The sequence below is a fragment of the Halichoeres trimaculatus genome, unplaced genomic scaffold (assembly GCF_033239565.1).
Source record: "Halichoeres trimaculatus isolate MK-OKI-2021-1 unplaced genomic scaffold, fHalTri1.1 fHalTri1_scaffold_19, whole genome shotgun sequence".
Lineage (NCBI taxonomy): Eukaryota > Metazoa > Chordata > Actinopteri > Labriformes > Labridae > Halichoeres > Halichoeres trimaculatus.
The window spans coordinates 5,242,271-5,266,907 of NW_027437197.1; the positions used below are offsets into that span (position 1 = coordinate 5,242,271).

General features: G+C 40.0%; 2 protein-coding genes across 3 annotated transcripts; both read left to right on the plus strand.

Annotated features, from left to right (window-relative positions):
- Positions 1–817: 817 nt before the first annotated feature.
- Positions 818–18,982, plus strand: crfb2 (cytokine receptor family member b2). The gene is made up of 15 exons (XM_074695299.1): positions 818–885; positions 1,485–1,612; positions 2,961–3,090; positions 3,209–3,381; positions 3,610–3,755; positions 6,382–6,541; positions 6,642–6,757; positions 9,283–10,005; positions 12,079–12,163; positions 14,163–14,292; positions 14,703–14,878; positions 15,256–15,416; positions 17,725–17,887; positions 17,983–18,098; positions 18,323–18,982. Exons 2-15 carry the CDS (start codon positions 1,564–1,566, stop codon positions 18,407–18,409), a joined length of 2,415 nt encoding a protein of 804 aa, XP_074551400.1. The 5' UTR covers positions 818–885; positions 1,485–1,563; the 3' UTR covers positions 18,410–18,982.
- Positions 18,983–20,245: 1,263 nt separating this feature from the next.
- LOC141808549 (interleukin-10 receptor subunit beta-like) lies at positions 20,246–24,619 on the plus strand. Of its 2 annotated transcripts, none has more exons than XM_074695199.1 (7): positions 20,246–20,374; positions 21,072–21,192; positions 21,313–21,506; positions 21,947–22,101; positions 23,311–23,461; positions 23,578–23,720; positions 23,912–24,619. In XM_074695199.1, the coding sequence occupies exons 1-7, from the start codon at positions 20,305–20,307 to the stop codon at positions 24,221–24,223; spliced, it is 1,146 nt and encodes a 381-aa protein (XP_074551300.1). In that variant the 5' UTR covers positions 20,246–20,304; the 3' UTR covers positions 24,224–24,619. The 2 variants fall into 2 exon arrangements, with proteins under 2 accessions (XP_074551300.1, XP_074551301.1); XM_074695200.1 differs by having other exon boundaries at positions 23,578–23,630.
- Positions 24,620–24,637: the final 18 nt, after the last annotated feature.

Sequence of the window (24,637 nt, forward strand, 5' to 3'; positions counted from 1 at the left end):
TACTTTTTCTTTTTTTTTGTCAGAAAATATAACTGGAAAAAAAAAAAAAAAAAAAAAACTTTTGTTCGCAACAGGACAAAAAAGAAATGAATTAATCTCTTATCTGGTTATATTTTATGTTTCCATAAAGGCCAGGAGTTTTGTTTTGTTTTTCTGTGATAAAAGTATATTTAAAAAATTACAGCTGTTCGTGTAAAACAAACAACAGATATGATAATATGCAGAAAAATTATAAGGCTACACAAAAAAGAACTACAGAACAGATTCAGAAATAAATTACAAACTAGACACAAAAGTGATAAAGGAACCCCCCCCCCCCCCCCCCCCCCAATAAGATAAATTAAATTAATTAATCATTTAAATAAATAGGAAAAAGTCTGGTTATTTTGATCTCATCTTGTGGTTTACCCATCTAAGCATTACGCCTTAGTCATTTTTTAACCCGCAAAACACTCATGGGGGATGAGGTTTATCACTAAGACTAATAACTAAATTTCTCGTTGTTCGTTGAATCTTCAAACCGCTCCCTCGTCTGCGCTTCTAACTTGTCACGTGATTTCCTATCATCGCTTCCACTAATGTTGCCTTCATGAGCCGTAGGGTGTATTCAATTCATATTTGCGAAAAAAAAAAAAAAAGCCAAAAAACAAGATTACTTTTTAAAAGTATATATATATATATATACCTTTATGAAAGTTGTATTTTAAAAGAAATGTTATCCACAACTGATTTTAGAACTGTGGTTAATATATTATTAAAAATATGTATTTCTACAACTTCTCTTGTTGGTGTGAGAGGCGAGGCCGCTATGTGTTCTCAGTTTTCCTGGATGTCCCTGAAAGCACCAATAGTGCAAACAGCCGAAGAAACATGGAAACACTTCAGGTACGAGTCATATTTGACTTTTTAAGTCGTTTCATCATCAAACTAAGACCAAATTTAGCATTTCTAAGAATTTAACAATCATATCTAGACTTTTTTGAAAATATATTCTGTAGAAATCCTCTTCTCGAAGATACCATACATGCTAGTCCGTTAGCTGGAGGAATCGTTTCCGGTGTGTGAGTGTGTGAGAGAGAGATATAACAGACAGAGACCGTTTAATATCTGTATTAGACACACATTGGAGATATCTACGTTTAACTCACAGTTTGAGGGTGGTTGGTTACTGAATGACTGTAAAAGTTATCGGACAGAAGCAGAGCAGGGCGGTTCACTTCGAAAATGAAAGTATCGTTTGATGATGGTTTTATAGCTTATTGCACAACCACACAGTGAGAAACACATTATCTGTGTTCATATTGATTTATAGCACAGTCTGTTACTTTCAATAACATGGTTAATTTTTCTTTAAATGGACATAACGGGCTGTCAAAGTGTGTTAACATCATACTGTTTAAATATGAGACCAGTTTATTGACTAACTATAAAATCATCCTGTCAATCTGTGTAATAGAGCCGTCTCCATTGTAATGTGACTGCAGGTGCGTCAGGAGAAAAGTGAAAGCAACAAGGTGACCACGTGAGGGATGATCTCAAAACGGCAGAGATGGTCTACCTGTCATGGCTGTTCTCATATTGTTGCTCACCTGGCTGTCTCCAGTGCTGCCAGGTGAGTCCACATGGGCATGTAACACCAATAACCCATATTTACACATGTAGCCCCTGAACACAACACTTAGCACATATAATGGGACATTAAAGAGGACGTATCATGCTGATCCCTGATTTAATACTTACATATAATATAATAAATTTGAAAACAAGACCTTACACCCTCTGAATTTTCAAAAAATGAGATAATGTACTTTTTCTGATATCCCAGAACGAGATTTGATGCCTCTGAAAATAGGTCATTGCCATTTGGCCGCAAGATTTCAACCGTGACGACACGAGGATCCTTTCTTTTTATTGGAGTAATCTGATAAAGCAGCTCCTCCTCTGTGATGTCAGTTAGTCACACAACCGCCACCGAGGGACACATCCACCAAGAGCCGAGTATCCCCTCTCAGATGCTGGATGCAGAGACTCTGCTCTGCTGAGCAGCTCGGCTTTACATGGTTAATTAGCAGTTAAAACACTGTAGTTTTAGCAGACGTCGTAATACTTGTGAGACTGTGATATTTGCATGCTTGTTCTGACATGCACCGTGAACCTGGACCACAATAATGCTGCAGTAATAACATAGTGAGGAACTGACGGTAGAGGCGATCTTTAGACTACACTTTCAGCATGATGGATAAAACAGACAGAGAAAAGTGAAGGAGCAGGATGGAGCCCTGTTATAGAAATAGTTTATTGGTGAAGTCTGCCTATATTTCCATGTATAAACTATACATGTTACAGTACTGGTTTGACTCACCACACTGAAGCGTCCTGAGATGATCTGTGTCCAGGTGGATTTTCTTCCTCCTGAGCTGCAGAAACGTCCGGGTCTGACTTGGGGTCCAATACAAAAGGACGTATCCTACACTCTGCCGTTTTATTAGTGCTATCAATGCCTTACGGTGAAGTTTTGGCAAACAGCAAACTCGCTCGGTCTGCTCCATCCAATATGGCGATTTTGTAAATACTGCCATGCTGCAAAAACCGCCCCCTGGCTCTACCCCCTCCACCCCTCTGATAGAACTGACCAATCAGAGCACAAAGGGCTGTAACGTTGCGAGGTTACTGGAGGTCTTTCTCCAAACGGAGCGTTTCAACCAGATCTTCAGAATGGCCTAAAATGAGGATATTGAGAACGCTATTGTGGGGCAATGAAGGAACTAAATGACTTGTACTGAGGGCAGAAATACTTTACAGGCATCCTAGTCTGGCATAGTGAAAAGGAGAAACAAGCATGATATGTCCCCTTTAACTCTTGAGTTAGAGACATCAAAGGTAGTGCGTACAGGTCTGCATCATCATCATAAACATAAATACACTCTTTTTCTTTGTGTGTATGTGTGTGTGTGTTTTAGCGATGAACAAACTCCCCTCACCTGTAGCCCTGAACTTGACATCAAATCACTTCATCCACCTGCTGAGCTGGGAGCGAGGAGCAGGGACCCCTCCAGGAACATGGTACAACGTCAGCGTGATCAGCGAGACGTACGTTCACACCTGTTTCACTCACATCTAGCGTCTTCTTTATGTATCCCAGAGACTTTTCAAAATAAAAGCGTGTAATTATGATAGCATCAATCTGGCACCCTTCAACCTTCTGCAGGGGAACTTCCTGGCTTCCTGTTGCCGGCTGTCAGAGCGTTGTGGACCCGCTGTTTTGTGACCTGACAAAGGCCTTCTCTGACCCCTTCGAGATGTACCTCACACAGGTCACAGCTCACCTAGGGTCCGAGACCTCATCTGTAGTCACCAAAGGATTTCGGCCAATTAGAGACAGTAAGTGTCTGGTAAACACACAAGAAGAGGAGGGGGCAGATGGGGTGGGGAAGTGATGCTTGATTTTTCTCTATCTGAATCGCGTTCTTGTGTTTATAATTTCTCTGGGACATATCTAACCTGAAGCTGCTCACTTATTGCAGTAATAAAAACACTACTCTCACACAGTTTGATGCGGTTCAATCAGGATAAACAATAATAAAAACTGTGTATGTGTGTGTGTCTCAGCTGTTCTGGATCCCCCTCTGCTCTCTGTTGCACTCCATGGTGGAAACCTGAGCGTGAAGCTGAAGCCTCCCGTGGAGCACCTGAGAGACGTCTATGAACACCTGAAGTACAAAGTGAATGTGAGCGACAAAGGGAACCCATTGCAGGTACTAAACAAGAACACACTCACACATAGGCTACTCTCAGACTGCAGCCCTTAATGCTCAATTCCGACTTATTGCTCAAATCCAATTTTTGTGTTTAGCTGTTCAGATAACACCTGTAAATGTGACCTGACTGCAGACTGTGATGTGAACAGCTCACGCTTCAGAAGTGACACGCACGCTCAGTTTAACATTAATGACATCACGCACAGCACGGTGTGATGAGGAGCAACAAACACAGAGCAAAACTGTGCTTCACAATGCTGGAAAGTTTGTTTCCATAACGCAAAACCTGATGTTTCAGCAGCTCACCTTGAGTGGGCTCTTATTAAAGTAATTATGGCTAAATTTTATTTCTTATAAACCTTAAGGCGGACACTCTCTCCCGCTGACCCTGCTACATCTCAGAGCTGTAGTGCGCTGAACAGGTGAACAAAGAGGCAAAAACTTAGTTTTGTCATCTGTCCTGATGTTCGTAGTTTGTCTGGGGGCAGATCAGACAAGAGCAAACGGATCTCTGACTAACGCTGTCTTAATAATAATAATAATAATAAATTTTATTTGTATAGCGCTTTTCAGGAATTCAAAGACACTTTACAACAGTTAAAATCAATACAAGCAATGAACTGAAGTCAAACAGAAGTCAAACAGAACAAGACAAAACAAAGCAAAGCAAAACAACAGTACAATCACAAATTAAAAGCTAATCTAAAAAGGTGAGTTTTTAACAGAGATTTAAATAAAGAGAAGTCGGAGCAGTTTTGGATTTGTGTGGGGAGTGAGTTCCAGAGAGTGGGGGCAGCTATGGAAAAGGCTCTGTCCCCCCAGGTTCGGTGCTTGGTTCTGTGTGGGGGAGACAGGAGGTTGGTGTGTGAGGAACGGAGGTTACGGGAGGGAATGTGGTGGTGGAGGAGGTCAGTGAGGTAGGAAGGGGCCTGGTGGTGGAGGGCTTTATGGGCTAGGAGGTGAATTTTAAACTGTATGCGGAAGGGGACGGGAAGCCAATGGAGATGTTGGAGGACGGGAGTGATGTGGTCACGGGAGCGGGTGCAGGTGAGGAGGCGTGCAGCAGAGTTTTGAATGTACTGTAGTTTATTGAGGACTTTGGATGATGAGCCATAGAGGATGCTGTTACAGTAGTCTAAGCGTGATGTGATAAATGCATGAACCAGTTTTTCAGCAGCAGAAAAGGAGAGGAATGGACGAAGGCGGGCTATGTTTCTGAGATGGAAAAAGGCTGTTTTAGTGAGCTGAGTGGTGTGGTGGTGAAAAGAAAGGTTGCTGTCAAAAATGATTCCAAGATTACGGATGTGAGGTAGGGGAGATAGAGGTGAGTTATTGAAAGTGATACCGAAGTCTTGTAGGAAAGTACAGCAGTGCGCAAATTCGCACGGATGAGATGGACCGCAGTGGATCATCGGTGTCTCTGCGTCCTGTAAACTGTTATTTTAGCCTGATTAATCCATTTAAAAAGTCAGAGCAGTGTTAATAAACCAAGTCTGCTAGATATCATAATACAAACGTACGATTCATTCACCTTTATCCTTCATCGTGTGTGTAATGGAGACGCCAGTCGATATCCCAGCGCTCTCTCACTTTTTCTCATCACTCATCCTTTTATGCATTGTTTAATCAAGCTTGTAGCTGGATAAAGAACTAAAACTCTTTATTTAAAAAAAGCATACACTTTTTAATAATCATGTCTATATTAACCCCTTATTATGTTCTGTCCATGAAGTAGGGATGGGTACCGAATTAGGTACTTTTATAGGTACTGTCATTCTGTCAAAAGTACCGGGTACTGATTCAGATAAAATCAAAAGGTACCATGTTTAGGTACCTAAATGCATCCTTGTGACTATGAGGGACTGGAAGAGTAGGAGATTTTCCATGCTGGACATAATCATAGCATTGCAAGGATATATATTGAAGAATAAATGTGTCAAATTGAAAAAAGATATATGTTTTGTTTTTAAAGAAATTGATATTTTTACTACATGAATACAAAAAAGTACTGAAAATTGGTACCATTGACTACCCATACCAATTGCCAGGTACCGGGCATCTGTACCCTATCCGTTAGGTTATATATTGAAGAATAAATGTGTCAAATTGAAAAAAATACATGTTTTATTTTCAAAGATATTGATATTTTTACTACATAAACACAAAAAAGTTCCGAAAATCGGTACCGTTGAGTGCCGGTACCGATTGCCAGGTACCGGGCATCAGTACCGTATGGCTTCAAATGTGAAAGGTACCCATCCCTACCATGAAGTGACTTTGAAAACATTTGCCCTGAGGTAAACTGCTGCTGTAGAATGACGTCAAAGTTGCATTAAATGCGACCTGGCTGTTCAGACCGCGGTCGCATTCAAGAAAATCGGATATGTGTCTGATTTAGTACCACATTTGCAAGTGGCCTGAATATGATTTGAAAAGGTCAGATTCAATGCTACTTGTGCTGTTCACACTGTCAGAAACAAATCAGATACAGGTCACATTTGAGCCAAAAAATCAGATTCAGGTCACTTTTGACTGCAGTGTGAACGTAGCCATATACACCTGCTACCAAATCAAGTGAGTAATGATACAAATGGTGTGTGTGCGTGTGTTTGTGTGTGTGTAGAACCCCCCGTACTCAGTCTCATTGGACGGCCTTGTTCTGGAGGATGTGGCTCCTGCCAGGCAGTATTGTGTGTCTGTGTGTATTTCAGACACTCTGGAGAACAAACATTCACACCACAGCCAGCCTGTGTGTGTCGTCACACCAAGCTCCCATAAGCCAGGTGAGAAACACATTGTCACACTGAGGGGGCGGGGCTTAATGTCAGTCAGCGTGACTGTGATGAAGATGAGGGCATTGATGACCCCCCCTTTCGTTGACAGAGGTGCTGGTCTGGAGTCTGCTGAGTGTCTTGATGCTCTTGGGAGTGTCCACTCTCGCTTTTTCAGTGGGTGCTGGCTTCATCTGTCTGAGGAAGAGGAACCTCCCTTCAACTCTGGTGAGTTACACCTTTACCTTTTAGCGATACACACCTGTGTTCTCTGTTGTTACTCAGTTAGATGTGAGGCGTGTGTATCAAGCACAGAAGTGTGATTGACGAGCTGTTTCATCAGAGAAGGATGAATCTCTGAGTCAGATCACATCTCTGTGTCGGGAAAACACAGAGTTCATTAAGTGTTGCTGGAGTTTTGACCCTGGGTAGAAAATGCTGTGACAGTAAATCTGAGTCAGAGCAAAGAAAGAGGAAGTGAGATTATCTGAAAAACATTCTATTGTGAAAAAATGAATCTTATTTTCCCTGACTGAATCAAAACTGGTGTGTAAACATTATGACCAAACTAGAGCATTTTGAACAATCTTTCAAGACCCAAATAATCTTGTTTTCTATGACTATGTAAAAACCAAAACTACCTAAAAAGAGTGGACTCTCTTCTTTTATGTCTCTTTTCCTGTTTTTGATCCAAAAAACAGACAAAACGTACTTTTTTTCATACAGCTCTTTCTCTCTGAGCTACCGCGACACATCCTCAATTGGAGCGTGAGCTGCCTGAACTTTTCTGACTTGCAGCATCTCGCTATGTCTCTGTCATCTCACATCTTCTCCTCATATCCATGCTGAGCTCTCATCCAAAGAGCGCACTGCTCTCACCCACAATAGTTTACAAGCATTTGATTGTTTGAAATAATTTACTTCTACAGACACAATAAATGGTTGCAATCGAATTCAAAAAATGTAGATTTATAAATCTTCTCTTCTACGTGTATTCTTTTGATCAGTCATGCACAGAAGTTTTGTAATGTCCTAGAATACAAGTTCTCAATTTGGGGATCTTAAGCAGGTATGAGATTAAAATGCGATTAATTAGATTAATTAATTGAAAAAAAAAAAAAAAAATTGAAAATCAATTTATTAGGATCTTTTGTTTCACAATATAAAAATTGGGATTCTTTGTCTTTTTTTTTTTTTTTACCAAATTCAAATTCTTCATTTCAGTCTTTGTTACCACTTTTCTCCAGCAGAGGGCGAAATGTTTCTCTTTGATTGACGTGGTGTGCAGTTTATGGGAAAATATGGCTCCTGATATAGTTTTTAGACATTATCATCATCATTTTATGTTTTTACATGGTCTGATGTTAAAATAGGTAACTAAAAATCACAAAATTTTAAATATCAAAGAATCACAATTTGAATCGAATTGGCACCCCCCCAATTTTTTTTCTATATCTTAACCATGTTTTTATCTTGCTCTATGATTTGCATATGTAGGCTACTTATAATACCCGGCATCTCTATCTGTCTCATGCCTGCTTAAATGTGTTTCATTGATGATTATTTATTTGTTTATTTATGTTGTTGACTGACTGTACAAATGCATTTATACTGGGAAGCTGAATTTGAATCTGAAAATCGTAATAGAAATGAATCGCAAGAATAGCTTATCGTCCTAGCCTTTTTAATAACATTAATTAAATTAATTAATTGAAAAAATAATCTAATTAATTACAAATCCTGTAATTAATTAGATTAATTTTTTGATCCCCTGACAGCACTGGACTAAACTGATTTATTATGATATAATAATGAAAATAGTGATAATAATTACCCTTTTTATGTAGACCTTTATATTCAAGCAACAAAGAACTTTACAAAAATAACAAAAACTGATGACAAAAGCAGAAAGGGAAAACTAGAATAACATCACAAATAAAAGCCTAATCCTAAAGACGTGTCCTATACTCTGATTAATTCAGACCGATGATGATTAGAGTGATTTAATTTACACTTTTGGAATCACGTTGGCTCGGGTGACAAAACTTTTTGTGTTTATTATAATCTACTGATGGAGTCTGAGTTCCTGTCAGGCCACGACTTTTAACAGCAGTGGAAAAAAGGGACCTTTGGGTGCAGTTTATTTTTCCCATTGTTCAGTGTGTGTATGAGTCAGTGGTTTTAATAGTCGTGTATCAGGCTATGAGATGTTTGTTTGTGGTTTAAGTGACATTTAAACACTAATAACCTTCATTAACTCCCTAAAATTCATTCGGCTCTCTGACTAATTGGTGTAGGTGGATGGATGAGGGGAAGAGTTACGGTGCTGTTTCATATTCAGTTTTAGTCTGCTCTCTCACACACACACACACTTTCCTGAGAGTGTTTTAAAATGTTTCACCGAAAGGAAACGTGAGTTTTTCTCAGTAGACTGACTCTCACTTCCTGTTTGATGACTCTAAAAAAATCCAAGAAGAAAAAATAAAAAGATTTTAAGCTGTGGGATCAGTTCAGTCACACTCTCTGTAGGTGGCAGTAGTGCATCACATTTAGAAACATGAAAACACAGAAAGAATTCATGTCAGAGGATATGAAAGAGTTAAATCAAAGTTAGAATTTATAAAAACATCAAACTTGACAGAAAGAGGAAGTGTTAGTTTTTTTGTCTTTAACTGTGTGAGGCGTTCAAGTGCTCAGATTAAATCAGGAATTCAAACATCTCTGATCTTCGTCTCTCTTCTCTCTCCTCTCAGACGACTCTCCATCACATCGAGGAGGCGAACATCCTCGCTGCTCCCTGCGCCTCCTCTTTCTCTCCTCTGTACAATGAAAAATCAAGAACACCCCCTGTAAGAGAGAAGAGGAGCAGCAGCACGTCTTCATCAGAGTGTAGTGATGACGAGGAGGAGAGCACCCCGCAGAGCTCAGGTGGAGGAGGAGGAGGAGGCGGGCTTTACCTGTCTAAAAAGGGCACTAACCTCCCTTCGTCCTCCTCTTCTTCAGCTTCATCCTTAATTTCAGCTCCTTCGGTTCCTGTCAGCACCTCCTCAAATCTCCCGTCACACTCCGTCACTCCTCCTCCTCTTCCTCCTCCTCTTCCTCCTCAGGATGAGGATGCAGCAGAGACAACGCCTCTTACAGAACACAAACACACACTGAACACACACTCTGATGACCGGACTCCTCCCTCACACACCGTCTGTTCTCCTGCAGGTGGAGGGGAGGAAGTGGGAGACGGTCTTAATGTGAACCTCCTCACACTGACATTTGATAGAGAAGAGGAGGAGGTGGAGGAAGAGGAGGAGGAGGAGGAGGAGAAGAGGCCAGTGTTTTCCTCCAACATGAACCCATTCCTGCTGCCAGAGAGAGCTGACATAGGAGCAGTTTCCTGCCCTGAAGATGAGGAGGAGAAGGAGGAGGAGGATGAAGAGGAGGATGATGATGATGAGGAGGAGTCTTCTGGATACATCAGGCATTAATCCTTCTGCAGGAGGCTGTGATGGAGCTTCGGTTTCTCTTCCAGGATGAAGGTCAGACTCTCTCTGGTCATGTGACCAATCAGAACTCAGACTGTCCGTTGTTTCTGGGACCTGATCGATCGGATCATCGGTTAATTTTTCAAGACTTTTCTCTGAGGATAAAAACTTTTAAAATCACTGACAGAATTCTTTTAATCTTTATCTTAATATAATCACACCATCGGTCAGAGAAAGCTCAGAGGACTGACTGAATATGAGGAAAATCCTCTCTACCACAGGAAACTAAAAATAAAATAAAAAAGGGAAATTATGTGATAAAAATCAAAATTTTGGTACTGTAGTCTAAAAAAATTAAGCTTTTAAATTAAATAATGATTCAAAGATACAAATTCAGAAATATTTACAGCAGTTGAAAATAGTTCCATCTTTTAATTTATAGTTTTATTCAGACTTTATTTCTTCACCGAGTCACTTCCTGTGTCTGAATCAGTCACACACAGCTGCCATTTTTAATTTTGTATAATGAGTAAGACTTTAATGAAGGTGTCAAAAAACAAGCTTTACTGTATCTGCACTGTAGAAATGGACGGCTGAGCCCTCAGACCGCCTGTAAGATTGGTTCAGCTCTGAAAGAGACGTTTTCTAAATGGGACCATAATTTAAAAATTTAGGATCATGCTGTTTAAAAAAAGACTTTGAGGCCAAACCTGTCCGTAAAGTGTTTTCTGAGGAAATAAATCTCCTGCCATACAATCAGACTGATTTCACAATCAGAGGAATCTCCCCCTGGTGGACATTAAGGAGAATGCAGCATCTTGACGACTGGAACTACTCGGCTACTCTTACTTTCCATCTTTAAGTTCAAATCTTTTTTAGAGACGATAAAAGTCAAAACTCATTTGTAATTTTTTTTCCATGACAGTAACTCTTCACCTGTTCAGTCTCTTTGATCTGTAAACTTCATGTGTCAAATACTTGAAAAGGGTTTACAAGAAGTCCACATGTTGAGTACTGTACTTTTATTTTGTTTTATCTAAGCTGAGTCACCCTCAAAAACATTTTAGATATTCTTGTTTTTAAAGATGCAATGTGTAGAAATGTCTTTGCAGTGTGACTATGGTGCCCTGTGAGGACAAAAAAGCTGTAATGCATGATAAACATGAGCCTCAGTTTTTAACGTTTTTTGCCAGTTACTTTGTCTTCCAACCAGTACGTTTATCACGTCCTCTTGCCATGTAACAAAACATGTATGTGTATGTATCTGCAAGATTTCAGAGGACCTGCTTTTTGTCTAGATATAAAAGGTTCGTTTCAAATGTATAAAACTTTTTTTTATAATTAATGTAGTAACTATACAATAATTTAAGAATTTCATTTTTAAACTTTTTTATTTTTTTATTTTTTATTTGTCTTTGAGTTTAAATGATGTTAAGATGTTTAAACCGCAGGTGTGTTTTGAAGTCATGTGATAGTGTCACAGCTGTTCTGTGTGTGTGTGTGTGTGTGTGTGTGTGTGTGTGTGTGTGTGTGTGTGAGCACAGCAGGTTGTTATTGTGTATCATGTTACATATGTCTTTTTTTAAACTCTGCATCCGGATACTTGAGCCATACATGCATGATCCAAACAGCTTTATTTAAGCTGCCATATATATCTACCTGTAATCACTCAGTATTCTGTCACCACACCGTGTTCACTTTTCATCTCCAGTCTTAATAAAGTCACATTTCAAACTCTTTGGTTTTACCTGCATTTTTTTTTGTTTGTTTTTTTTTGTTTTTGCGCAGAGCTCCCCCCACAGGATCGTAAAGGTGATAATTTCTGTTTTATTTCAGTGGAATAAAGACAATCAGATTCTGTGATTTCCCCTGGTGTGTGTAATGTTTGACTCGTCTCTGTTCACAGATCTGACGTTGAACCACGACACAGAGAGAGGAGGGACTTCTTGGGAAATAGAAACTCAGATGTGTTTGCGTACCAAGGCCACCCCACACACACACACACACACACACACACACACACTCCCATCCACACACACATACACATTGCTCCATCTATATGTTTGTGTGTGAGCCGAGAGCTGCAGCTTTAACCTGCAGAGCACTTCATGGAGGAGGATGGAGCTGAGGATTCTTCTTCTTCTGCATCTACAGCTCGGTATGAGAGGGGGTCAGGGGGTCTCCTTTTATTCATTTTCTTATTAAAGGGACAATGCAAATTACTGAACTCTTGAGCACAGCATCCATGGTTAAATTCCACTTAGTGTGTATGTGTATGTTTATGAGTCACATAAATTTTTTGTGTGTCACTGGACTGTGTTTTTAGGAGTGTGACTTATCTTTGTCTTGTGTTGTAACTGAACTTACTCAGATTTTATCAGATTTCTTTTTATTAGAGAAACAAAATGGTATATTCAAAGAGGCAGGGAAAAGCTTTAACTGTTCTTCCTCCTGAAACTCTTGAGGAGAATCAGATGCAGTGAGTCTGGGCATTTATTAAAGTTTTACTGTTAACGTTTATGCTGCAGCTGGTCAGTAGAGGGAGCTCTAAATGTTTTGGATTCATCTTTTGGAAGCTGCAACATTTTTCGTGTTTTTGTTTTTAATGCGTACTAAGAAAAAATGAAGACAAACGTAGACATGTTTGTAGTTTAAAGTGAAATTTTTAAGGATTTGTTCTTCACATTTCACATTAGCCAAAAACACTATTTCCATTGTTTTGTTTAATGGATTATTTAAGTCATATTTGTTTTTATGTTTAAGGCAAATGTGAGATTACGTCAATGTCAAGTTATGGATTTATCAACATGTTTAAGTCCTCATACTGATAGTTTGACAGTTTTGTATTCTGTTACCTTTTGGTAGACGTGCAGGTAAGAAAGGGGGGGGGGGGGGGGTGAAGGGTGTGTGAGCACCTGGCTTTAGGCAAAGCAAGTTTATTTATATGTCACATTTCAGCTTGGCAATTTAAAGTGCTTTACAGTCAGAACAAATTAAAAGAAAACAATTAAAATTCAATTAAAAAGCAGATTAAAATTAAAAAGAAGAAAAAAAGTTAAAATCGATTTTAAAACAGATTTTAAGATAAGAGTGGCAGTGCAGAGTTAAAGAGAAGATATTAAAATTATTTGTTAAAATGCTCTAATAAAAGGCAGCTGTAAAAAGATGAGTCTTCAACCTGGATTTAAATGAGCTCCGAGTTTCAGCAGACCTGATGTTTTCTGGCAGCTTGTTCCAGATATTTGGAGCATAGAAGCTGAATGCTGCCTCTCCATGTTTGGTTCTGACTGGAGACTAAAAGCAGACCTGATCCAGAAGACCGAAGTGGTCTTGATGGTTCATCTTAACCCATTCAGAGCTTTATAAACCAACAGGAGTGTTTTAAACTCTATCCTCTGACAAACAGGAAGCCAGTGTAAAGACCTCAAAACTAGACTGATGTGATCCAGGACAATAATCAAGACTTCTGAAGATAAAAGCATGGACCAGTTTTTTTTTTACTGGACTATGTCAGGGCATGAAGATGTTACCGATTGTTTTACGAGACAAAACTAAAAGCAAAGCTCTGAGCTCGGTGAAAGCTGAGAGTTCAAAAACAAAAAGATTCTGAAATTGTGCAGAAAAGGCAAATAAAGAAAGAAAGAAAGAAGGAAAAGAAAAATAAATCGATAAATCGATAAATAAATAAAGAAAGAAAGAAAATAAATAAATAAATAAAGAAAATAAATTTAAAAAATAAAGAAAGAAAGAAAGAAAGAAAATAAATAACTCAATAAATAAAGAAAGAAAGAAAGAAAGAAAGAAAGAAAATAAATAAATAAATAAATAAATAAATAAATTAATTAATTAATTAATTAATTAATAAATAAATAAGATTTAAAAAAATAAAATATATTAAATAAAAGCAAAATAATTCCTGAATGCAGGACAGGAAATGTTTGATGCAAAAAAAATGTATTCACTGGTCAAAAAAAAAACATTTAAGAAATATATTGAGAAAAAAGAAGGATGCACTGAAACAAATATGACTGTTGCATGTCAGACACCTGAGCAAAAACAAGCAGTTCAGGCTGGTTTTGTAGTCATAGTGGTTTACTCTGTGGTTCTGCAGTGTGTGTGTGAGTGTGTGTGTTGACAATCTCTTCCTGTCTCCTCAGCAGGTTTGTGCGTCCCCCTCCCTCCTCCCTCCAGCGTGTCCATCTCCTCCTTCAACATGCAGCACACGCTCAGCTTCCTGCCCGGCCCCCAGAGCCCCGCTCATACCCGCTACGCCGTGCAGACCCTCAGGTACACAAACACACACACATGCAGTAACTTCAAGATCTGCTTTATCTGAGTTTCTGTTTGTTTCAGCCACTTGACACTGGATCTCAAGTAAATCACAACTTAAAACACGACTCTCTATTCAGCCTAAGCACGATCAACATATGAGTCACACAGAAAACACTCCGCGAGTCCCCTGTTTCGTTTGTGTGAGCTGATAAAGAAATCATCAGTTTCATTTTTTTCAAAGTCAGATCAGACTCAGATTCATTCTTTATTCACTGAGTCAGCTAAATAAGTAAGAAACCATGACTCAAACTGATAGAGCTCCAGTTTCTGATTCACTCAGGCGTGGGTGACGGTGATGGTGATTTATTGTAACGTAGCGTTCATCGATGGTGGCTGAGTGAATGGAGATGTGTGTTTCTTCACAGGAGGAGGAGGTGGAAGTCAGTGGCTGCTTGTTCTGCACTGACGGCTGGACAGACCTGCAACCTGACCACAGTCTTTGCTGAGCCGATTAATTCCTATCGGGCCCGCGTGCAGGCCTACACCTCCACCCAGACCTCCAACTGGACTGAGTCTGCAGACTTTCAGCCTCTGACCCACTGTGAGACTCCTTCCTTAGAAATATCACTTCAAGTAATTCTCTGATACAGGCATGAAATTAACTTTCAGCACAATATCTGATTTAAGAAGACTATATAACTTATCATACACAACTTTAAGCCCATTAATAATTCAAACGGTGACTTTTATGAAAATTCAGCCTGTACAGTTGTCATGAATGAGGAAATGAGCTATAAAACCCCAAAATATTTTAATACCTGGCAGAAGGAATCTTTTTTTCTGCTCAAACATTTTAACATGGGACTCAATGCTGACTGACCCACGTTAGGAGACAGCCTCTAGTGGATGCTACAGGCACTGCATTTACAGACAAACTAAGACAAAGAATTATATTAAAAATATCAATATGTCTTTCAGCGGTGTTTGGACCTCCTGGTTTGTCAGTATCTGGCTGTGGAAACTGTCTGCTCCTGCAGATAACTCCTCCTACCACAGAGGGGCAGCAACAGCAGCAGCAGCTCAAAGACCTGTACAGGGACCTGGACTTCCAGGTGAAAAGGACTCGGGATGGAGCACAGGTGGGTTGTATTATGATCATGAATGAATTTATTGTAATGGTTTCTTTTATCTGAAAGGTCCCATATCCTGCTCCTTTTCTACAGTTTAATATGGATCATTGATGTCTTCATGAAATGGTAGTAACATGTTTTGGTCCAAAAAGCCAATAAATCAAGCACAGCAGCATTGTTTCCAGGCTCTCATAGCCCCTCTGTTCAGAACGCTCTGATTTAGTGGGCGTGGCCTTCATATGTAAATGAGCCACCGCTAATACCGCCCCGCTCTTCCACGTCACTGAGAGCGGCGCCAGGAGCTCCGAGTGCACAATGTTTAGAAAACAGCGAAGCTCGTTTACTGTAACATTACAGGCCAAAACAACAGGCTAGCCGCAGCTAAAGTTAGCATCCTGAAGCTAACACAGAGACAGGGGGGGACACTGAGGAAAAGCTCTTACATCTGCTCCACACCACACAGCATTTAAAATACTCACATTTCCAGGGTCCCAGGTTTGTTGGAGGATGGTTGGTAATGCACCTGGATTTAGGACCAGTCTATTGGCTAGCCCTCTGTTGGACTGTCCTAAGTTGGAAAAGCAGTTAGCCGTGAAGTGACTAACACACACATGCACAGTTTTACTGAGTGTAGCTGACACATTTCCTTAATAAATGAACTCTAGCCACTTAGACTGTCTTCTTCTGAGATGGGAAGCTTGTGCATGGAACTATGTGGCTGTTTACAGCCAAAAACAGAGCAGTGATGGCTCTTCAACTTTGGCATTCTCCTCCCTGCTGCTGGAGAGATTTCGCCCCAGCAGCGGGAAGAGGAGTGGGCAGGGAGGGGGTTTGGGGTATCTGCTCTGGTTGACCAATCAGGTCAGACTTGCTCCTGATTTGTCCAAAAAGGGAATCGCTGACGTCGGCAAATCCCCAAATTCCGAACAGCTCGTTTTAGGTCAGGATTTCACATTCACAAGCTCTACTAAGTACAGGTTTTGTCATTAGATGTCACATTTTGTGGGCTGAGAGGAAAGCCTAAGACCCACAAATTTCACTAAAAGACTTAATAAAGTGATTTTTGCATAATATGGGACCTTTAAACCCTGTACCTGAAAGGCCAGAGGGAGACCTGGACATAGAAATCATGACAGGAACAATGCAGTAAGCTGAGTGTCTTCAAACGAGGACTAAGAGATGTACCAGACCCTGGTTGAAACATGATAATCCTGCCAGGTGTTCCGTGTAATGGGTCAAAATCTGACTGCATCAAATAAAAGAAGACTCAGAATCAGAAAAGCCTTTATTCGCCAACTTACTTCAAAAAGGATACAAGGAATTTGACTCTGATTTGACCTCAACACAGCTAGATGAACATTATACAGTCTATGAAAAACCCTCATTAGCCCAGCAACCACCTGTAGCATCATGTTTCTGCGTCTTGAGAGCCATGCGCCTGACTTGGCATGCTAGCACAAGCTAATCACAGAAATTTGATTCATACCTGCTCAGCAGAAAAAGCGCCATCTGTTGTTGTTTTTGTATTCGCTCTGAACAGATCCTTAAACTTGCTATTGTCAATATGCTAAGTCACTTGCACACTACTACAACTCTCTGCCCAGAAACGTCCTTAAACACAACCAAAACATCAACATACAGGCTGAGGAGGGGGTTGACACAGACACAGACACTGACACACAGGAGTAGAGGCCCATAGAAGACAATTGAGCAGGATTATTGCAGTAAAAGCTGACTTTGTAATTTCTCAGAAAATCCTGCCATACAATAAAGTAGTAAAAAAAATAATGATAAAACTTTGAAGAATAAAAATATCTACACATTTAAAAAACATGACAAGGATGTGATTAATAAACTGATTAGATTGGAGTTACCCTTCTCAGATTACAGTAAATTGCAGATTTATAACAAACTCTGTTGTTTTCTTTTAATTATTTTCCTCGTACCTGAAACTGAAAAATGAAGCAAACTTTCAGATCAGCTCGGTCTCTATCGGTGATGTTTTCCTCCGTGTGGTTTTCCTCTCACACAGTTCCACGAACTTCTCTGCATGTTCAAAAACAAAACAAAACAAAAGAGCTTGGAATACACCTAAACGTACTGCTGTATATGATACACAACAGGTGTGACAGGATGAGGTAAGAGCTCACAGAACCAGCCGAGAAACACAGACGTCTTTTCCTGCTGAGGTTTCTCAGAAAAAAAAAAAGTTTTTAAAGAAAGTAGGTTAGAGGATCAGAGAGAATAGGAAGAGAAGAGCGCCACCTACAGCTAACCATGTGTGTGTGTGTATGTGTGTGTGTGTGTGTGTGTTCAGTTTGAGATGACTGTCCCGTTCAGAGAGCAGGTGGTGATCTCGTACCTGCAGACAGGTGTGGAGTACTGTGTGAGCGTCAGAGTGAACGTTCTGTTCTCCACGTCTCTGTACAGTCAGCCTCACTGTGCTTTCACCAGCCCACCTCCGACTGTACACACTGAAGGTGAGACAAGGTGTGAGTGTGTGTGATCTAGGGTTGTACATCTGCTTGTGTGGTTTTATGTGTGTCCGATCTATGATTTCTGTGTCTTTTTTCAGTGTTTGCAGTCTTCAGCCTGATGGGGGCGCTCTGCTGTCTGTGTCTCCTCCTCATTGGTCTGGTTATCTACAGAGGTGGGCGGGGCTTCAAGAGTGGTCGCCTGCTGTCAGCTCTGGTATTTTCCTAAGTAAGGAATAATGTTTAGTGAACAGGTGATTATGCAAATTAGAGTCCTGACAGGGTGAGCAGGACCCCAATACTTCACATCCAGGTCCTCACCCGGTCAGGGATCTGGTCTGCGTCTCAACCTGCTCACTATACATCATTTCATACATTTATCTATGAATGTTATGGAGTTAAACAGGCTTAAATTTCTGTCTCTTCTCTCTGTGTCTTCAGTCTTTTCTTTTCACCAACAAGGATGTAGGAAGTACCCGTACTGATCTCCATGCTCAAACTTCCCCCACTCAGATCGCACTCAGCTGACCAACCTACAATCAATTCATCTCAAACCGACTCTGTGGGTGTCTCTGTGTGTGTGTATGAATGTTTGAGTCAAAACCATCGCCCTCCGGTGGTTTTTGAGGGGGCGTCATGAAGCCTAAAAACGGAGGTGGCCATATTGGAAATTCTGACTTCGACTAATTTCCTGATTATCTTGAAACAGGATATTACGCAACAACTATTTACGCACCATGTTCTTAAGTTTCAAACCTCATCATTTCTGGCTCAGGAGACAAAGATAGGGATAATAATCAGCATTCTCAGGGTTTCAAACTTTATTTCTAAATCTAATGAATGACTTTGCTGTGAATCTGTCTTCTTCTTCTGAACAGTTTTATACCTCAGGAATAAGTGTAGCAAAGAATCTGGGAAATAGCTCTTAAAATGACTGTATTTCTGTTTGGAACAACATCCTGATGATACTGACATGAAATAACGTGAATATGTGAACACAACAGTGTTTGACAGGAGAGTTGTTGTAAGCGAATTAGCATTGATGTGTTGGTGTATGTTACAAAAATAAAGTGTAAAAATATGTTTATAAAAAGCTTTTAATTTTCTGAGTTGAAGTGAAAATTAAAACAACTAAAAAAATTGGATTTTAATCATTCTGTTAAGATTGTGTAGCAAATAGGGATGGTAACCTTTTACATTTGAAACGATGTAGTACAGATGCCCAGTACTCAACAGTAAAAATTTTCACTTCTTTTGTGTGTTTATGTGGTAATTAATGTTGATTCGTGCAATGATAAAATCCTCAAAGTTTTTTAATTGAACATATTTGTTCTCAACATATAAACTTGCAATGCTGCGTTTGTGTCCGCATGGAAAATTGTGTTCTCTTCCACTCCCTCACAGTCACAGGGATGTGTTAATGTACCGAAACACAGTACAGTTTAATTTTACGTGAATTGGTTCTTGGTACTACAAACAGATTTTGGTTGGTACCCATAAAAGTACCTGATTTGGTACCCATCCCTAGTCTGTGACATCACCCATCTGTTCCCTATAAGGTGTTTAGAAGCAGGGGCCACATTGACCGAGGCAGGCTTTGAACCCAACCGTACAGTTTGTGAAGTCATTTTTCATACCAGGCTGTAAACATTTTTAATTTTGCTGTAAAAATGGCCGCTTCTGAATGGGTGTGTATGTGGTTTCTGGTACTTTCAGAGCCAGCCCCAGGTGGACACGTGGGGAATTGTGGTATAAAGTGCTTAAGCAGATTTATAAAGCATTGTTTCAAACATTAAAACCATGATTGAAAAAGTGAAATATTAACTTTCTAAAAAAGTAAAAATTGATTAGATAATAATAATAATAATAATAATAATAATAATAATAATAATAACAATAATAATGATAATAATAATAATAATAATGACAATAATAAAACAACAATAATAATAATAATAATAATAATAATAATAATAATAATAATGTAATAATTGTTATAATAATAATAATAATAATAATAATTATTATTATTATTATTATTATTATCAATTATAATAATAATAATAATAATAATAATAATAATAATGGAAAAAAAGACATATTTAATCTTTTCTTATTTTAGATTAGACAAGAACAGAATATTCTCTTTTTTTCTACTTATATTTAAATTATTTTTATACTTTTATATTTTTTTCTTAAAGTAAGTTTTTTTTTCTTTTAGCTTGCAGATGAATAAGCACAGGTGTGAGTTAGATGTGATACTTTCTGCAGCAGATTCCTCGAAGCTCAAACTGTTTCTGAGCAGGAAGAGTTTCATTTCTGAGCAAGCCCCGCTCCTTACAGCTGAGGCCCCGCCCCCTACAAGTCAACAATAAGGAAGAAATGAAACGGACAGACACATTTACACACATACTACTGAAGACATGAACCTGACGAAGAACATATCGGTGTGTGTTTTCATCCTGACGGTTTACACACTGTACGGATCCTCAGGTAACACCATCACCTGTTCATCTGTGTGTGTTTGAGAGTGTGTGTGTGTTTGTGTGTGACAGGGAAAAGTGGATTCCGTAGTGATCAGTAACTTATTCGCCGGGTGTAACAGGTGTAGACAGTAAATAAATGAGACTACTGATAAATATCATATGTTTCATAGAAATCTAAGTTTTTATAAAGTTTTTGTTCTGTCTCTGCTTTGAAATGTTCTAATATTTACTTATTTTTACGCTAAATCCTGTTTTTAAAGTTGGACATGTAAATCATGTCGTGTGGTTTCGCTATCAGAAATGTTAAACCTTCAGGCACTCATCTTAATTTCCTCTTTGTTCAGTCCCTCTGTGTTATTATTTGTTATCTTCACACAGGTTACTTCTGTGTAGCAATGCTTTGTGCTGATTGACACTGAAATGAACTATGTTTAAAGTACATTATTAGAAATTTTAGTGGTTAATGGGAAGTCATCTGCCTGCACCTGTTCAGATCAGGGATTCTCAGCATGTAGCTTTTAAATCTGATGTTAAAACAAAAACAGGTTGGATGTTTTCAGGTTTGAGGATGATTTTGCAGCCAAATGTTTTTTTTCACCTTGTTTTTTTAATACAGAATCGATGTCAATTTTCATTTTATCTGCATTGACCGTCCTCTGTGTTGTAATGATAATGATAAAAACAAGAACTCTGTGTCTGATCAGTTGTGTCAGGACTCCGTCCCCCCTCACCTGTCCGTCTCACCTCCTATAACATGGACCTGGTGCTGAGGTGGGATCCACCTGAAGGAGAAGCTGGAGACCTCTCCTACACTGCCCAGTACAAGTGAGTCCTCCACACTGTGACCTTTGACCTCGATCTGATTGAACCCTCTGAAGAGTTTCTCCTCTTCATGATCCGTCCTTCCTCTCCTCTCCTCTCCTCTCCTCTCCTCTCCTCTTTCAGGCCTATTTTGCAGTACAGTGCAGCTGACTGGAGGCCTGTGTGTGTTAAAACCTCCATCCAGGAGTGTGACTTACAGTCTAACCCAAGTTTCTCCATCTTTGCGTATGCAATGTATGTTGGACGAGTGAGCACAGAGCGGGGGGAGGAGCGGTCAGAATGGACGGAGAGTAACAACCTCACTTTGGACAGGCAGAGTGAGTACACACAGAGGTTATTACAGGGTAAACAGATGCCTTATCAGGTTTGATTTACTTTGAACATTTTATTCCAGGTATGTTTGACTTTGTTTTCAGCTTTGCTGTACACATTTTCAGTTCAGATTTTCATATTTTAGTTTTTCCGTAACACAGATACTTGAGATGGAAAACCATCGGCTAAATTCAAACCACCAGGGCTGTTTTTTCCACTCCATGCAAACCCTTTCCTTTGACAACCTGGTGAAATAGTAGTAATGAATATTTATCATGACTAGTATTTTTTGTTGATTGAAAATGCCGTTCCTCTTCTGTACTTGAATGCAGGTACTGCCACCTCATGGCATTAGGATGTACTACAAAATACAGTTGAAGAGTAAACGTACACCTGTAAATGTTATGGTTGTTAAAAGTTGGCCTTTTCTCCTCTCTGTCCTCAGCCATTATCGGGCCGCCCAACATCACTCTCCACTCTTACAGAGGAGACATTGAAGTGAGCATCACTGATCCAGAGTTCTCCATCAAATCACTCAGGGATGTTTACAGCTCCCACTCCTACAACATCACCTACTGGAGGGACGGACAGAAGGAAAAGGTTGGGATAGTGGCACAGAGAGGTTCCACATGGAGGCAGAAAACCAAATCTAACTTTACTAAATGTCCCATATTCTGCTCCTTCTCTGCAGTTTAATATGGATCACTGATGTCTTCATGAAATCGTAGTAACATGTTTTGGTCAAAAAAGTCAATATATCAAGCACAGCAGCATTGTTTCTAGGCTCTCATAGCCCCTCTGTTCAGAACGCTCTGATTTAGTGGGCGTGGCCTTCATATGTAAATGAGCCACCGCTAATACCCCCCTGCTCTTCAGCGGCACCATGAGCTCCGAGTGCACAATGTTTAGAAAACAGCGAAGCTCGTTTACCGTAACATTACAGGCTAAAACAACAGGCTAACCGCAGCTAAAGTTAGCATCCTGAAGCTAACACAGAGACAGGGGGGGACACTGAGGAAAAGCTCTTCCATCTGCTCCACAGCACACAGCATTTAAAATACTCACATTTCCAGGGTCCCAGGTTTTTTTGGTGGGGGTTTGGGGGTATCTGCTCCGGTGGACCAATCAGGTCAGACTTGCTCCTGATCGTTAAAAAAAGGGAATCGCTGACGTCGACAAACCCCGGAAATTCTAAACAGCTCGTTTTAGGTCAGGATTTTACATTCACAAGCTCTACAGGTTTTGTTATTCAATATCACATTTTGTGGGCTGGGAGGAAAGCTAAAGACCCACAAATTTCACTAAAAGACTTAATAAAGTGATTTTTGCATAATATGGGACCTTTAACCATCAGGTTTCCCCTGGGTCATTTCTGATAACAACAAACATCAGCTCCCTCTCATCTCAGAGAGGAACTTGTGTTTCAAAATATCAGACTGTGGGGAAGTTTGCCATCCAAACTTCCCCTCAAAAAAACTTTTGATTAAAATAAAATGTTATTGTTGAAGCTCTGTTTCCACTGCAGAAACTCTTACTAAGAACCAGAACAACACTCAGAATATTTACATTACAGAGTCTTAATCAAGTCCTGCTTACTTAATCTAAAATTTTGGTGGGTGATTCTAGGGGGTCTTGCAGAAAATTTCAGGAAGAATTTTGGATGTGCCTCCTGCTCATGTCAGGAGAATAATTTAAGCTAGCCTGCAGTAGGCTTCAGGAACTTAACAGACCAGGTACTTTTAACATGCAGATCTACCTGCTGCAGATGAATCCTCACCTGACCCCCTCCTTCTCCTCTGCCCTCTACAGGCCAAATATCGTACAGCGATCCAGCAAAACCTTGTGGTTTTAGATGAACTGGACCCCTGGACTAAGTATTGTGTCCAGGTCCAGATCCTCACAAGCATGAACCTAAACCCGAGCAAAGCCAGCAGCATCGTCTGTATGAGCACCACCAACAGTAAGATTAGAGTTTGCTCATGCATTTACCCGTACGGTCACCTGCTCATGTCACAATTCACCGGTCCAGTGTCGCATCCTGATTCCACAGACCTGATGAACCTTCTCTGTCTGCAGGAGACGAGGCTCCGTGGGTTGTCGCTGTGGTGATTTTTCTCTTCATGGCGATGGTGATTACTCTGGTTGTGCTCACAGTTGTGTACCGCAAAAAAATATCCAACTTTCTCTGTCTAAAAGTCTCACTGCCACACAGTTTTGAGGTGAGTCCAGCAGTTTCTCTGTACACACTTTCTTGGGGGACTCACTCACCTGTGTGCATGCAAAAGGAAAATCCTGTATTTTTGGTTTTTATCTGTGTATTTTGCTGTGATTTTAACAGTTGTTTCTAGTTATCGATCTGCTGGAGAAATTTAGATGAATTGAACATGAACCAGTTTCTCTCCCCCTCCAGCACCTGCAAGCTCTACCCAACTCCCCCATGTACTTTGCCATGAGTGACTCCCAAATATCTAAGGAGGTCTGTGACCCTGTATGCGTGGTCACACAACATGGAACTCCAGTGGAGGAGCAACCTCTGCAGGCAGACAGGACTGTGCAGGAGGAGCAACATTTGCAAGGAGACCATCAAGGTGCGGAGCAGGAACCCTCCGTGCAGGTCGACAGGACAGCGGAGGAGGAGCTCTTCCTGACAGCAGCACAGAGCAGCTGCAGCACAGAGTGTGATGTCACAGAAGAGGAGGGGCAGAAAGAGGAGACCCCCTAACAGATCCCACATAAAGGTGATCAGCCTGAACTCTGATCGGGACCTTTACAGAGAAACTGTGGATATTTGGCAGAAGTTGCTTCAGTTAAAGTCGGATATTTAACTGAATTTGTTTTGTGTGTGAATGTTTTTGAATGAACTGTTTACTAATACGTAGCCTTCACAAAAGGTATATTCAGACTGATATTATCATGCCGACTTGAACTTGAAAGTAATGTTTTGTGACTTTCTTCAGGTGAGTTTTCATGTGTTCTGCTGTGCTACATACACCCTGTGATAACTTTATTTATTCTGCGCCTTCTAGACAGAGATTACTTTATGCCCTGACAGATGCAGGTGAATTCGGACATGTCAGGCTTTATAAATTCGAAAGAAGGGGGCTCCTGAGAACATTTTATGTGGTCATTTTAAGCT